Source organism: Crinia signifera, chromosome 12, assembly GCF_055691185.1.
Source record: "Crinia signifera chromosome 12, ASM5569118v1, whole genome shotgun sequence".
Taxonomy (NCBI): Eukaryota; Metazoa; Chordata; class Amphibia; order Anura; family Myobatrachidae; genus Crinia; species Crinia signifera.
The window spans coordinates 1,882,937-1,897,810 of NC_139228.1; the positions used below are offsets into that span (position 1 = coordinate 1,882,937).

The window sequence follows — 14,874 nt, forward strand, 5'->3', positions numbered from 1 at the left end:
TGGTCTCCATATCCTCACAGCACAGGTTACCTGCCGATATAACCACTGAGCTATGGAAGAGCTTATAGTAACATGGTGATAGGTCTCATTGTTATCAATTCACCTCAGTGCAATGGCCGACACACAGAGAGCACAAGGTATGTGGGATTTGTATCACAGACTCCACTGCTATGAGAACAATGGAAAGCTAAAGTATTAAAAGCCAATGGCAGCGTTTATCAAGTAATATTTGCGGCTAAATCTTCGGGGTTTAGCCGCAAATATTTAGTATCCCCCAAATGTATTAACAGGGGACCGCAGCAGGAATCTCTGATCCCTGCTGCGATCCCCCCCTTCACTGCCGCCGGCCACATCCCCTATAGGTTTCTATGAGGGATGCGAAGCTGCCTGATGTATCAACATCGGGCAGCCCGGCTTTGTATCCCTGGGCTATCGCCATTCTGATATCCCTCATTTTCAAAAGTTTTTTTGATGTATACAACTGTTACATAATTATTTTATATATTTAAGTGTATGTTTTTTAATTGTGGTGGCCACCATATTCAACTATTCCTATTATTAACAAAATAAATACTATTTGTACTATTAGAAATCAGTGTGAGTTCATACATGGTGTGATTGGTCAACACAGCGCAGAGCTTCCACCCCTTTGTTTTTTGTTCCAAAAATGTAAGTTGTTTTGAACTCTTAGGAGTCCAAGCACCATCCAATTACTTAGTGTGTAGACATCAACACACTAGAAGCCTGCAGCCTACTGAATGATTAAATCTCTATATTAACAATAGAATTATCATCATTATTATTGATTATTAATATTATTACATTACAATTTTTTTAATTAGAGCCTAATATTTGAGTTTGGTTTGTAATTTTAAAGCGTGCCCCAACAAAAAGTGTCTTTCCTTTTTCTTCAAATTCCTAATGTAGTTAGGGGCGCATTTATCAAGATCGCATTTATAATGCGATCTGGGCGGAATATTACCGCCCAGGATCGCATTGTAAAATGTGATCATATCACCGGGATGTATGACCTTCTGTGCGCAGGGACAGGGCTCCGAACGGAGCCTGTCCCTGCGATACCCAGAGCCGGGGGGTCTGCGCTGACCTTCCCCCGCGACCCCGCTGACCGAGCGGCAGTGCGATATGCACCCATAGGCTACAATGGGCTATCGCCATATCAGAATGGCGATAGCCCAGGGGTGCGATGCCGGGCTGCCCGATGTTGATACATCGGGCAGCTTCCCATCCCCCATAGAAACCTATGGGGGATCCAGCCGGCGGCGCTGCAGGGGGGGATCGCAGCAGGGATCGGAGATTCCTGCTGCGGTCCCCTGTGATACATTAGGGGGATACTTAATATTTGCGGCTAACCCACGAAAACTGATGTTTTCGGGGATTTAGCCGCAAATATTGCTTGATAAATGGGCCCCTTACTCTCAAAGGTACACCTCCACACCGATTACCTCTTCAAACACCTCACACTCACATACAGGGCCATCTCTAATTCCATTGCTCGTCTCTCCTCCACCCTGATCACTGCTTCCCATGCTAGAGTACAGGACTTTGCCCGTGCTGCACCCCTTCAGTGGAACGCACTCCCTCGCTCCATTAGACTCTCCCCGACCTTGCAAAGCTTCAAACGGGCACTGAAAACTCACCTATTCATCAAAGCGTACCCTTCCACTGCATAAACCAGCTGGTTCTCCGACCCCCTGCCTGTTTACATCCTGCTATCTAACCACCACCCACTTGCTTGCACCTTTTGTAATCTGTCTGTCATCCCTTCCTACTAGATTGTAAGCTCCTCCGAGCAGGGCCCTCTTCCCTCCTGTTGTCAGAGCCCACTTCTCTTCACATGTCACTCACAGCTCTCCTATACTCCAACACCCAGTGACCATCTTCGTCCGCATACTCATCTCCATCATTGGCCTCAAGCCTCTAGTAGTATGTTGATTGAGTCCTCACTACTTATATATAAGCTGTAATGTGTATTGATCTGTGGTGCTCTTTATTTGTACTGTATTTTTGTTATTTATTCAATGTTATGCCAAGCTTTGTCTCCCTGTATTGTCCCTTTGTACGGCGCTGCGAAACACTTGTGGCGCCTTATAAATAAAATTATAATAATAATAATATCACCCGACAGCCAGGGGGAATATAACAACAGGTAATAGAACAACGCTGGTCCTGGGATTCAAACCATGGACCTCACCATAGCTGTGTGCCCAGCCTACGTGCCTGCACCTCATGTAACCTGTTTGTCTCTTCCTCCCTCTAGACTGTGAGCTCCTTGGAGCAGGGCCCTCTTCCCTCCTGTTCTCACAGCCCTCTTCTTGCACCTCCCATCTATGCCGGCATCTCTTCTCACTTGTGTGCATTCATCTCTACCACTGACACCTGCTCCTGGTAACATGCGGACTGCTCCGCTGCTTCCCTACATATCAGCTGCACTGTGTACTGAGGCTTGTGCTGCTGTTACCTGTGCTCATCTCTACCACTGACACCTGCTCCTGGTAACATGCGGACACCTCCGCTGCTTCCCTACATATCAGCTGCACTGTGTACTGAGGCTTGTGCTGCTGTTACCTGTGCTCATCTCTACCACTGACACCTGCTCCTGGTAACATGCGGACTGCTCCGCTGCTTCCCTACATATCAGCTGCACTGTGTACTGAGGCTTGTGCTGCTGTTACCTGCGCTCATCTCTACCACTGACACCTGCTCCTGGTAACATGCGGACACCTCCGCTGCTTCCCTACATATCAGCTGCACTGTGTACTGAGGCTTGTGCTGCTGTTACCTGCGCTCATCTCTACCACTGACACCTGCTCCTGGTAACATGCGGACACCTCCGCTGCTTCCCTACATATCAGCTGCACTGTGTACTGAGGCTTGTGCTGCTGTTACCTGCGCTCATCTCTACCACTGACACCTGCTCCTGGTAACATGCGGACACCTCCGCTGCTTCCCTACATATCAGCTGCACTGTGTACTGAGGCTTGTGCTGCTGTTACCTGCGCTCATCTCTACCACTGACACCTGCTCCTGGTAACATGCGGACACCTCCGCTGCTTCCCTACATATCAGCTGCACTGTGTACTGAGGCTTGTGCTGCTGTTACCTGCGCTCATCTCTACCACTGACACCTGCTCCTGGTAACATGCGGACACCTCCGCTGCTTCCCTACATATCAGCTGCACTGTGTACTGAGGCTTGTGCTGCTGTTACCTGCGCTCATCTCTACCACTGACACCTGCTCCTGGTAACATGCGGACTGCTCCGCTGCTTCCCTACATATCAGCTGCACGGTGTACTGAGGCTTGTGCTGCTGTTACCTGTGCTCATCTCTACCACTGACACCTGCTCCTGGTAACATGCGGACACCTCCTCTGATTCCAGTATATGGTCCAACAGCACTAAGTCCGACACATGGGAGGTCAACATGGGCTTAGGTTGCATGTTATTACGTCGACTTGGGCAAGGTCGACATGGATTTTCACCTTTTTTTTTAAGCCGACATGTGCCGACAGGTGGTATTAATGCCCTACCATCCACTACGGCATAGCGGGAGAATGAAATAGTGTACTGAGCATAGCGAGGCACCGTGCCCGGAGCATGGTGAGCGCAGCGGTGCACAGATACAGTGTTCATGTCGATTGTGTCGACATTCGGGTAAAAAAAAGTGAAAACCCCCATGTCGTCCTTTTGACTGTCGACCCAGCCCATATCAACCTAAGCCCATGTTGACCTTCCCATATGTCGACCTTGGCTTATGTTGACCTTAGTAACCCATACCCCTGCTTCGACACATCTCAGCTGTATTGTGTTCTTAGAACTGTGCTGCTGTTTCCTGTGTGGTTTTTGTTCTTCAGTTACTGTTATGTTTAGTCCTGTGTTCACTGTATTGTTATAATGTGTGCTATATGTACGGCGCTGCCAACCCCTTTTGGCGCCCTATAAATAACATGTGAAAGAGCTCAGCCCTATATAATGCAATTAATCAGCCAGGTACACCAGCCAAGGCACAGAGAGGAAGCCAGACTGGGGTACTGCCCATGATCAGCCCAGTGACGCTCCCAGCTACATGGAGTTACCGCGCCTTGGTGTATGTAAGCAGCATCGGGACATAAAGCTCCTCACCAGATCACCACCAGGAGAGCTGCCGGCTATTGGCCCACACAGCTTGTACACCTGCGGCTAGCCGGCCTGCGTCCTGTCAGTGTCATTACTAAAGCTGGGTACACACTTGTAGCTATATTATATATTGATTGGCAGACAGATCGGCAGCACATTCTCCATGCACGCTGCCTGATCCATCGGGAATAATCTCACATGCCCACTGAGCTGTCAATCCCGGCGGCTCCTGGAGCGGCTGTGCCCACTGGCCATACACCCAGAACCATGCCTCAAATATCTGCTGTGGCCCCGTACATAAATCCTGGGGATGCTTAGTATGTTAGGGCACCTGTTTATACCAGGCCTGGCCAGCTTGTGCCCCCCCCCCCCTAGCTGTTGTGTAACTACACATCCCAGCATGCCCTGTCACAGTTTTAGCATTCCCTAATAGCAAAACTGTGACAGGGCATGCTGGGACTTGTAGTTTCACAGCAGCTGGAGAACGGCAGGTTGACATACACTACTGATATAAGCCACTGCAGGATCTGTGCTTCAGCTTTACTCAGTGTCATGTGAAATCTGGCGCCTGTCCGTCATTCTGCTGCCATGGCGAGGGGCCTTTTGTGATGCCGAGGCCTGGAGCTGCAGCCCAATTGCTAGCATGGCCCTGATTACATGGATCCTCGGAGTATAGAACACAATGCTAAATAAATAAATAAATAAGTCCGCACTCTTATTTTATATAAATAGCTTTTAAATAATCTTGTGCATTTTTTTTACAATACAAAAAAGTACAATGATATAAAAACACAGTTACTGAACACTGAAGTTGTGGATTATGTTCTCCATCCCTTTGTGGTGAATCCAGCCCAGTCCTGAGAGTGCCACATACATGAGGAGTCACATGACCGCAGAATTGTGTGGTACATTAGTAGTATCTGCGGTCCTGCCACGTGGCCTATCCTGATGATAAGGCGCTGCGGACATACTGCGCTTTACTCTACACAGGTCACAATAGGAAGCAGCGCGGTCTCCCCACTGTAAGCAGCCTTGGGGTAGTACCTTTAAACACTTTATGGAGATCGACATCGGAAGCCCACCATCAAATCATTTGACACAATGATAACTGACCATCGCATAAAAGAATTCGATATTAAAAATATTCATATGATTTGCGCAAGCGCAGACATCTGCAAAGTGTCCATGCAGAACGTCTGCATGCGTGGCCGGCTGGGGATGGACAGGGGGCAGGACCATCGCAACACCATCAAATATTTAATTGCAACAACATCGATGGTAGCGAACCATTGCAATGCAATGTCGATCCCTATTTTATGGGTTATATTTGTGAAAAGTGCTTCACGTTCAGCCGATATTACAGTATAATAGGATTGCAATGTGTAATTGTAATAACCCCTCGGAGGTGACTTACATCGTGGGTCTGCGTCTGCGCATGGTCTGGGGGGTTGTGGATGAGCATCGCTTGGCCTAGATGTGGGTGTTGTGCAGTGATTCGGAGCCGTCACTTCATCACAAGATAAGACCGGCCAGCTGACCAATGAATAAATAGATAAATAAACTATTTGTGCGCACTGTGCGGGACTGAGCCTCGCGCAGAACAGACCCAGCGGACTCCCGTAAAAGATCTGCGCTCCCCTTTTGCACTGTAAAACGTAGTATGAAAAAGTGCCCTGGTATTGGTCAGCCTGTAAGCCCTGATCTTGAGAACGGGGGATCTATATAAATCTAGAACCAGCCCTATAGGTCCGTGATGTAAGCGTTAGTGGTTTTATTGCAGCACCATGTAAAGGCTGGATGTAGCAGCAGGTTTCCTTCCTATCATCCCACCGTCATTCTGTTCTGTGGATGATCCTGGCATTTTCTAAAGCAAAATCTTTTTTTTCTGCAGCAACAAGGTTGGGTTTGTGATCACGAGAACCTGATCTAGCACCTCTAGATCATATGACGGATGATTCCTAATGGGCGTCTACAAGCCAATGGTCTAAGAAGCTATAACACTGGGCTTGGAATTGCGGACACTTTGTGGAAGGTAGAACCTACAGTAGCAAAGGGTTTATCAGAACCATCAATCGCACCCTCGAGGTTGCCATAGGTTACTGCACCTCAAGTTTGCTATTGACAATATCTGATCACTTTCCATGACTTATCAACGTTATCCTTCATCGGGGATGTGGTGTAGGGATAGATTCATACACTCTCAGGCTGTTACTCAGGGATCAACATATTAATACTATCTATTAATTTCATGTTCATATTAAATAATTCGGGTATCCAGACCCTACTTTCAGTCCATGGTGAGGAACCAAGTCCTCTAACAAGCTACCATAGAGTTTGAGGCATCACATTGCATTGAGCATATATGACACCCAAAGTTCCTATTGGATAAAGACATTCCTTTGTGGTCCCCTCCATAGGGCCTAGAAAAAAATGGCCCAATAGGAATGAAGGCTAAGGGCATGTAGTCTGGAGAGAAGCCACCAGTGGTGGACCAGCCAACTGCACAGGCTTATTTAGGACTTAGAAGAGTCTAGTCTGATCCAGGAACAGCGTCCATTTGATCTACTGAAATGCTCCGGTCCAACAAATGAAAAGTCCACCAGCAAGGCATCCATATTCCAGCTGGTCATCCATTATTTGCCAGTATATGTGTGGTGAGCATTACGTGCTCCAGGAGCCAAGAGTCAAACGTACAGATAAGATCCATTCAATGGCCCAATCTTAATGATGGATTACGAAAGAACAGTCTTAAAATCAGCTCCAGACGCTCACCAGAACCATCTGCTAAGGTGCTTGCATTCGGTCCTTATGTGTTCCTAGCTTGGAGATGTATTGTCCTCAAAACACCTTAATGTCCAGCCTCATATATTAAGGCTAGGAGGTGCTCTCCTGTCATCAATGTCCCAGTCTAAGTGCTCTTCATTTGTGGTTGTTTCTGAGCCTCCGCAGGATTTCGAAGATCTGTGCTTTCTGTTTCACCCAGTCTACTTCCGGTTTCTTGGCTTGGGCCGAGCGCGTGGTCGGCTTGGGGACAAAAAAGGTGTACTTGAGACGTGGGGCCCTCTGGTCATTAACTACTAAAGCCTGAACAGTCAAGGACTCTTTCAAGGGTCCCCGCCCTACTATGGTCTCCATGGCTTTGGTTGCCCCGCTGTATCGCATGGTCAGTCCCCCTCCTATATTCACATCCACTTCTGACGGCACCAAGATGTAGTTCCCATTGAGAGCGTAGGACCCATCTTGGCGTTTCAGGGCCAGGTAGACACCATCGCTTGTGGTCGTTGAGCCGCTGTTCTGCCGGATCAGTATGTTTGTAGCACCGGCTGGGATAGTGACCACATCATTGTAACCATACCTGTGGATAAGAAGGTTAATGTTTAGTACGTGTTTTACGCTTCCCAGTTTTTCAGGGCGTCCGTATATCTTTATTGCTCGAATCAGCAATGAATAAGTGCGTTCGTGGGAGATATATTCCATCGAGGACGCACAAATACAAATTATTTGCAATTAGTTGTTATTCCATAAATAAGGAATGCGGCCATCATTACCAGTGGGCACTTTTGGACCATGCTCGTCTGCTATACTAGAATTACAAATCTATGGGTGTTCTTCCAGCGCCCTGGGAGAACTGAAAATGCTGTGGACTGCTGATGTTATTCGTTTGAGTCATGTGATAATAACCCCGCCCCCTGTAGTGTATTCCAACAAATCACGGCATTACGCTGCAAGGGCGTGATAATCAAGGAGACATCTTCACTCCTACCCTTGTTATCCCTGGATCTCATGGAAGCAAAGTATAAATTCCGTAAGAGCAGTGGCATATTAAAGTGGGTACACCCCGCTTCACAGCCGCCAATACTGCCGGTACTGAGCTTAGCCCATGTGACCTCTGTTTTGCTTGGTTAGGGATCATGTGCAGCACGAACGCACGCGTCACGGATGATGGACATGCGCCAAGTGTCTAGTGCTCACCTGGGTTTGGCAAAGGATCCGTAAGTCTTCGTGCAGGCGGAGCCATTTCCTCCGCACACCATACACTTATCAAACTTCTTCTTCGATCCAATGACGCGGTCGCAGCCGGCATGTACGCAGCGTCCCTGGACACACACTGAGGTAGAATCGGGAGTGCACGGAGTGCCATCTGCCACCTGCAACGGAGGAAATATCAATGTTAGTGAGTTATCAGCACACGTGCCCAAGTCCTATCTATCACAGTTTCAGTATTCTGTAATTACGTATACTGTAAAACAAATCTATAAGCTACTGTCAGTGATATTGGCATGACCAGGGAGTTCTGATGTTATCGCTCATAATCGGTGATATCATCAATCCGTGTTCAGGAAAACATACAGTAGATGTAATTTCAGAATAAATCTCTAAATGATTCCAGGTGTTCCGGCTTCTGTTAGACGTGGCAGAGCTCCCGCTGACTTCAAATATACGTATCATTTATATGGCACACGACAACGAGACTGCATTATACTGTTGTACTTATAGGTGTGCAACTTGTGTGGGCGTACCGGGGGCTATGTGCCCAGTGCCATCTCTCACCACTTCACACTCACCCGTGGCTCCAGCACGTAGTAGTATCCCAGGGGGCGCGACTGGCAGGTAAGTTTACATTGATCCTTCTTGGCAATCCCGTTGTAACGTGGTGCCCAGTCCATGGGAGACGGGAAGCCCTTAAAGAGGTCTGTCCTGTGGTTGTACACCGCGCACTGCTCCTCCCTGTAGGTCAATGCTGCATGGGAACAGAAGGAAAGGCATTAGTACACAAACGGCAATGGGTTGTATACCGTCACGTGACTCTAAGCTACACGCCTTCCAGTTACCTTAGGATTAGGCAGGGAATAAGAGGGTTACTTATGACCACTGCCCTTGGTTATGACACAGATCTGTTCTAGATGCTGAATTTGATTCTAGCCAGAGAGCAGCTTTATTACATACCAAGGCAATGGAAATGTAGCACTCTGTCTGATGTTACAAGAGCATGAGTGAAAACCACAAGAAGAAGCCGGATAGGGAAGGAGTTTTGTAATAATTGCAGGAAAGTGTGAAAATATATTAATAATAGATAAATTGAAGTTGTGCAGCGGTTGGAAATCCTTAAAACAAAATAACCTCATGTAGCAATAGACTGAACAGCTAATGGGGCAGCGGCCCGGGTGCTACACAAGTCCCGTCTTACAGTGCTCCAACATCACAAGTGGTGAAGATGAAATCCCGTTACAGGAACTCACCATTTCCAGAAGGGCACTCCTGGGCGTTGCACGAACGATACTGTGTCCGCTTTCCCTCGCAGTACTTGCCACCATTTTTCGGGACAGGTTTGTTGCATTCACGGTGAGAGAACTGCACCCCACCACCACACGTCCGAGAACATTCACCGTAAGGACCCCACGAGCCCCAACCTCCATTCACTGGTGTCTGCAAAGAAAGATGGGTGGACATGTTCTAGGGCTGCAGGTAACGGACACTGGGACATAAATATGTATGACAGCAAAGTCTGCCCAATGCTGATCTCTCTCATCCATGATCCCTGCACCTCCCGTGCACACATTACACATCCTTATCAATGATGAGACAGTATTGAAAGGGTAGATGTATGAAGCAGTGATAAGGGAGGAGAAGTGATAAAGTGTCTGGTACTTTATCACCGGCCAATCAGCTCCTAACTGTTAAGTTACAGGCTGAATTTAAAAAGCGACAGTTAGAAGCTGATTGGCTGGTGATAAAGTACCAGACACTTTATCCCTGCTTCATATATCTACCCCCTAGCCCAGTGGTTCCCAAACTGTATGCCGTGGCTCCCTGGGGTGCCTCGGGACACTTGCAGGGGTGCCTTGGATTGGTGGTCAAGGACCAATTCAAATTATTTATGGTCAATATAAAAGCAGAAACATTGGTGGGCTTTCAATAATAAAATATGTGGACAAAGAGAAGCTAATCCTTCCCCATCATCCATAATTAAACCTTTGTATGACATAAAATAATTTTTAAATACTTAATTATATATATTTTTTAATTTCTGAATAAGAAACTTTTGGCCATGGGGTGCCGTGAAGGAAATTCTGATGCTTTAGGGTGCCGTGATTTGAAAAAGTTTGGGAACCACTGCCCTAGCCATTTATTCTATGAGGAAAATGCCCTAAGTGGGAAATGTATCAAATCATTCATTGTGGTCCCACGCAGCAGCAGGAAGTACTCACGTTGAACGCTTTCATCTCCACTTTGCTGATACACCGCCCGTTCATGCAGGTCTTGCCCACTCCGCACTGCGTCCCGTCCGCCCATGGGAAATGCTTAGTCTGGCACATGAAATGTCCATCGATCTTGCCCGTACACCACAGAGATGAGCAGGGAGTGTGCAAGTTGGGGCAGTGTCGGGAATCAGGACCAAACGTCAGCTGGCACTGGCGATCCGAGTCATAGTCGTTACCCGGGAACGGAACAGGAAAGCGGAGGGGAGCGCGGGGCTTATCCAGAAGACAGTGACCTGGAGGGAACAGAATTAGTGTTAACGGTTGCATGGTTGCTCTGACATCATTCCAAGGTTCTAGAAGGGTAACCATATGAAGAATCAGCCTTGGCAGGCATGATCCCATAGGCTGAGAGCAGAGTTACCTACCATGCCCATTGTCCAAGAAGTCGGTGATAAATTTAGCACTGCAAGGTGACCATAGCTCCTCTGGGTCCACATAGGACATGACCGGTGCCATCATATGTCGGGTATTACTAGATGGGCGGTTGAGGTCCACACATGGCTTTGAGTTGTCATGAAGCATGTTGAATACGTGGCCTAAAGTGTGAACAAATAAGAGATAATAAATTAAAACTTGCACCGGGAGATCAGAGAGGACATCTGTGCTATCATCTGAGCCTTGCATTTAGATCGTAGCCAGTTTTATTATGCAATCAGTCTGGATGGTCTTACCGAGCTCGTGTGCGGCGGTAAATGCGGACTGCAGGCCATCGTCTTCTACGATGGAGCAGCTGCGTGATGGGTCACAAACTGTTCCAACGTCGGCCATTCCTAGAGTGTCACACGTGGAGACCCCGCAGAGGTTCTGTGTACACAATACATTTATGAGGTTAATACATACTCTGGCCTGGGACTGCTCAGAGGAAACCTAGAAATCCTGGCGGCTCAAGCGAATGACCACTCACCTGTCTGGTAAAGAAAATGGCTGTGTCAAAATGTTCTGAGTCGTCCTTGGGTTTGTTCAGTCCTTTCTGCCACTCACAGAAGTTCCTCAACATCTCAGCGGCATTGGTGGTCATCTTCAGCCCAGCATACGTGTGGGACTTGTCCGCCTGGCCTATGACCACTAGTCGTGTCACCACCACGTTGACTGGGTTCTTTAGACTTGGGTGACGAAAGAACTTGGCAGCGGCCGCCATGACGGTCAACAGGTAGCGCTTGAGTCCTGCCCCGTGGAAGGTTGCCATCGTCTCGTCTGCCACCACCAGGGTCTGGACGTAACGAGGGACTGATGCGAAACGCTGGAGGAGAGGAAACAATTTTAAATCATTTCATGGAGTGACAATGCATTGCAAAGTAAAATGTGAAGAACTGATAGTATACAACTTCTATATTTGTTCTAATCATCATTCAACATGTGGATCGAATCCCTTTCATATTATTGCAAACACGGGTTTAGCATCTGCGGATGGTACAGGTTCTGGACCTAAAGATGCAGTATGGGACCTCAAGGCACAAGAAGAGACAGGCAAGGGAAGACCGTGATCTCCTAGGTGGTCTGGGCCTGAAATAGTTACTAGCAGAGAATAGGCAGATATTTAGAGAGCAGAGGACAGGAACACAGTGTTGCAATGCTGAGTTATGAGTTTGGAAATGCCTGAATCCCAGGAACTTGGAGAGGGGAGGGGGGGCCGGGACCTGCGTCTGGCTTTCTACAGCTTTGTATACTAGGATTACATCACTGCTGACATATCACATCACTGCTACCTCTCGCTACAATACGTCCTCTCCGCCTATACCCAAACACTGAGCGAGCGGGGGACCCCATCTAGGAGTGCATCCCAAAGCTTTATAGTGACAGCTTCCTGGACCGGCCTCTGACAGCTACAGTATGTCTGCGCAAATCCTGTATTAATGGGATGTCCTCGCCATGCGTTACATAAACAGTGCGTAATAGGTATTAACGTATCAGTATGAGTGTGTGTCAATGATGGGGAGGCAAAAGATGGGAACGGCGCGTTCCTTGTACACTGTCCTGTGCAATCCCAGAAAAGGACAAAACAATGGCTAGCATTTGGACATGTGGACGTCAGATGCCCGTGCCGTGTACAGATATCTCTCAGGCAGAAATCTGTGCTGTTGCCGGGAATTACTAGTCACCCCCTTGTGAAGTGGAGAAACCAGATAGCACCGTAAAATCTAGGACATTGGTTCAGTTAAAGCCCCTGAGTGGCCCAGCGGGAGATGTTATCTGCTCGGTACAGTTACACGGACAAAGGACTTACTTCCTCTCCCCCTACCCCCCAACCTTCCCCTTCATTTCCTGAAGTATCCCTGTCCCAGCCACAGCGCATTGTCGCTCATCACAGGATTTTATGGGTGAATAACCTGGACACTGTTCACCTATTCAGCATTGTGCTGTAACCCTACCCCTGCAAGAGGTACAAAGAGAACACTCTTTTATTCATTGTCTGGGGGACGGGGTAAGGAACCGTACGTTGGAGCCCTATGCTTGGATCCTTGAGTGATACCTGGCAAGCATCCACACCAGGTTGTCTACGCTCTTCCTTTGCGAACGTGCCAAGGCTCTACCACTGCCCTGCCCGAGTGGGAGCAACCAGTTCCAGGGCAACAAAGGGATAACAGATACCCCATTAGGCAGCCTGAGTGATGGCAGGCTGGAGTCCTAGCCGGGTGGGGGGAGGGGGGGGGCAGGTAACTTGGCCCTTGTACAGGTGTGGTCAGCTGCTCTGCAGCAGTGTTGCTGTGACTGCAGAGGAGACACGAGCGCTCCCTTTTCATTATCCTCAGCTGATTGGGAGTCAAACAACAAGTACAACTGTGCTAGCGTATCGGATCTCATGGCTGGGCTGCCAAATCCAGCCAGCAATGGGCGGGTGGAACCGTGCCGTTCTGCTGTGGCGGGCAAGATAGGGAGACAGGAACTAGTCTCTGGGCCAGGGACATTTTCCAAATATCTTGTTTCTAGGAAAGCAAAAGTGATTTACAATAAAAAAAAGACCTAACCAAAAAAAAAAAAATTTAAAAAAACATTCTCACACAATTATGTGGATGGTTATAAAATGCAAGAAAAAACGTATTTGCAGTACACCGCACAGCTGTGGAACGGTCTACTATAGGGCCCACATCTCCAAATAATTAAAAGTTCCTTATTTCCATCACCAGTAGAGTGGACATAAGCTTAGCTCTCATCTGATTGGTGGAACATCTGGCTGCAAGCGAGCATATCTGTCTGTCATAGGCCAATTTATTCACATTTTAGGTACAAAAAGCACAGCAACAAATCAGACACTTGCTTCCATTAAGCCCATCACTGTTCACCCAGTGTGGTAAAGTAGATTACTGCAAATGGATTAATTCACATAACAACCACGATAAGGTCCATCAAAATGCGTATGAATGACCAAGATGCAGTCGCATGGCCAGAAGGTGGAGGCGGTATTGTGGAACATCTCACAGATATGGGCCAGAGGAAAATACCTACTTGGTGGTTTATAAATAAGGTTTTCCGTATTTCCTCGTATATCTGGGCTAGACGGAAAAAGAGTCCTGGTAAGAACCCGTTGGAAAACAGATGATTGTAGGAAAATAGGTTTGTGGTAAAGACATTAACCAACATAACCTTACATTCTTTGGCTCGTGCCCAGACAAGCCAAGTCTCCACAAAGCTCCCGGAGATGAGGAGATGTCAGTTTTCCATCTCCTATCAGCCCCCACAGTAGTCTCAGACAGAAACCAGTGGGAGACATCAATGATTCGAGCCATGAGTCTACTTTATGGGCCAGTTCCTTCCTTTCTGCGGTGGAATGTCTACTGGTGTCCTTCCGCACATTACCGGTGGCCTCCTGTCTACCCAAGCCTCAGAAGGCCTCTCCCACCTTCATTGTTTCCACACTATAGGGAGGCCCACTGCTCATTCATGGCCCCATGTTTTCAAAATACCTTTAGAAGATAATGGAAAATAAATTACATTGGAAAATAATCACCATTGGCGGTGAAGTGAAGAGTTCTTCACCATTTATATGCTAGATCCAAAGGCTGACACCCCCCCCCCCCCCCCCACCACCACCACCAAAACCGCTTCCCAAAGAATGTCTCTGGAAAATTCAGATAAGAAATCTCAAACGTTCATCTACAAATATGTTGTTAGGCAACATTTACACCTATCCTCTTCAGAAGCTTGATCCATCTCCCCCCATAACAACAAATACACCTGCCCAAGCTTAAGGGTGATGTTTGCAGCGGCAACGAGCCAATGACAGGCTGGCAGAAGAAAGCGTGCTACGGATTCAGTGCCAAATGGAGAGTGACCGAATATGGCAGATGTCCATTGTCCCATGTGTCCCGGGCTCAGGGTATTAGCAGGCCCGATGGATGCGGTATTGAAAGATTAATTTATTGAGTTCAAAGACACCGTACGCTGCCTCTGTCCTTAGGTTCCTCGGGAGGAATGTAATGCAGGCCCGGGCAGGGAGCTGAGAGCTTTATATGTTTAATCAGCATTAGCTATATGTAAC

General features: G+C 47.7%; 1 protein-coding gene across 2 annotated transcripts in view; it reads right to left on the reverse strand.

The window, feature by feature from the left end:
• Window positions 1–4,843: 4,843 nt before the first annotated feature.
• The window catches only part of ADAMTS4 (ADAM metallopeptidase with thrombospondin type 1 motif 4), a 141,496-nt gene continuing 131,465 nt past the window's right edge, over window positions 4,844–14,874 (reverse strand). The window contains exons 2-9 of one of the 2 annotated variants that reach the window (XM_083167157.1): window positions 11,302–11,637; window positions 11,069–11,201; window positions 10,763–10,933; window positions 10,344–10,630; window positions 9,375–9,561; window positions 8,700–8,875; window positions 8,107–8,282; window positions 4,844–7,489 (exon numbers count right to left, since the gene is read on the reverse strand). In XM_083167157.1, coding sequence (XP_083023283.1) covers window positions 7,054–7,489; window positions 8,107–8,282; window positions 8,700–8,875; window positions 9,375–9,561; window positions 10,344–10,630; window positions 10,763–10,933; window positions 11,069–11,201; window positions 11,302–11,637 — 1,902 coding nt within the window. In that variant the 3' untranslated portion in view covers window positions 4,844–7,053. The remainder of the gene's footprint in view (window positions 7,490–8,106; window positions 8,283–8,699; window positions 8,876–9,374; window positions 9,562–10,343; window positions 10,631–10,762; window positions 10,934–11,068; window positions 11,202–11,301; window positions 11,638–14,874) is intronic. The other variant, XM_083167158.1, reaches the window with a different exon arrangement.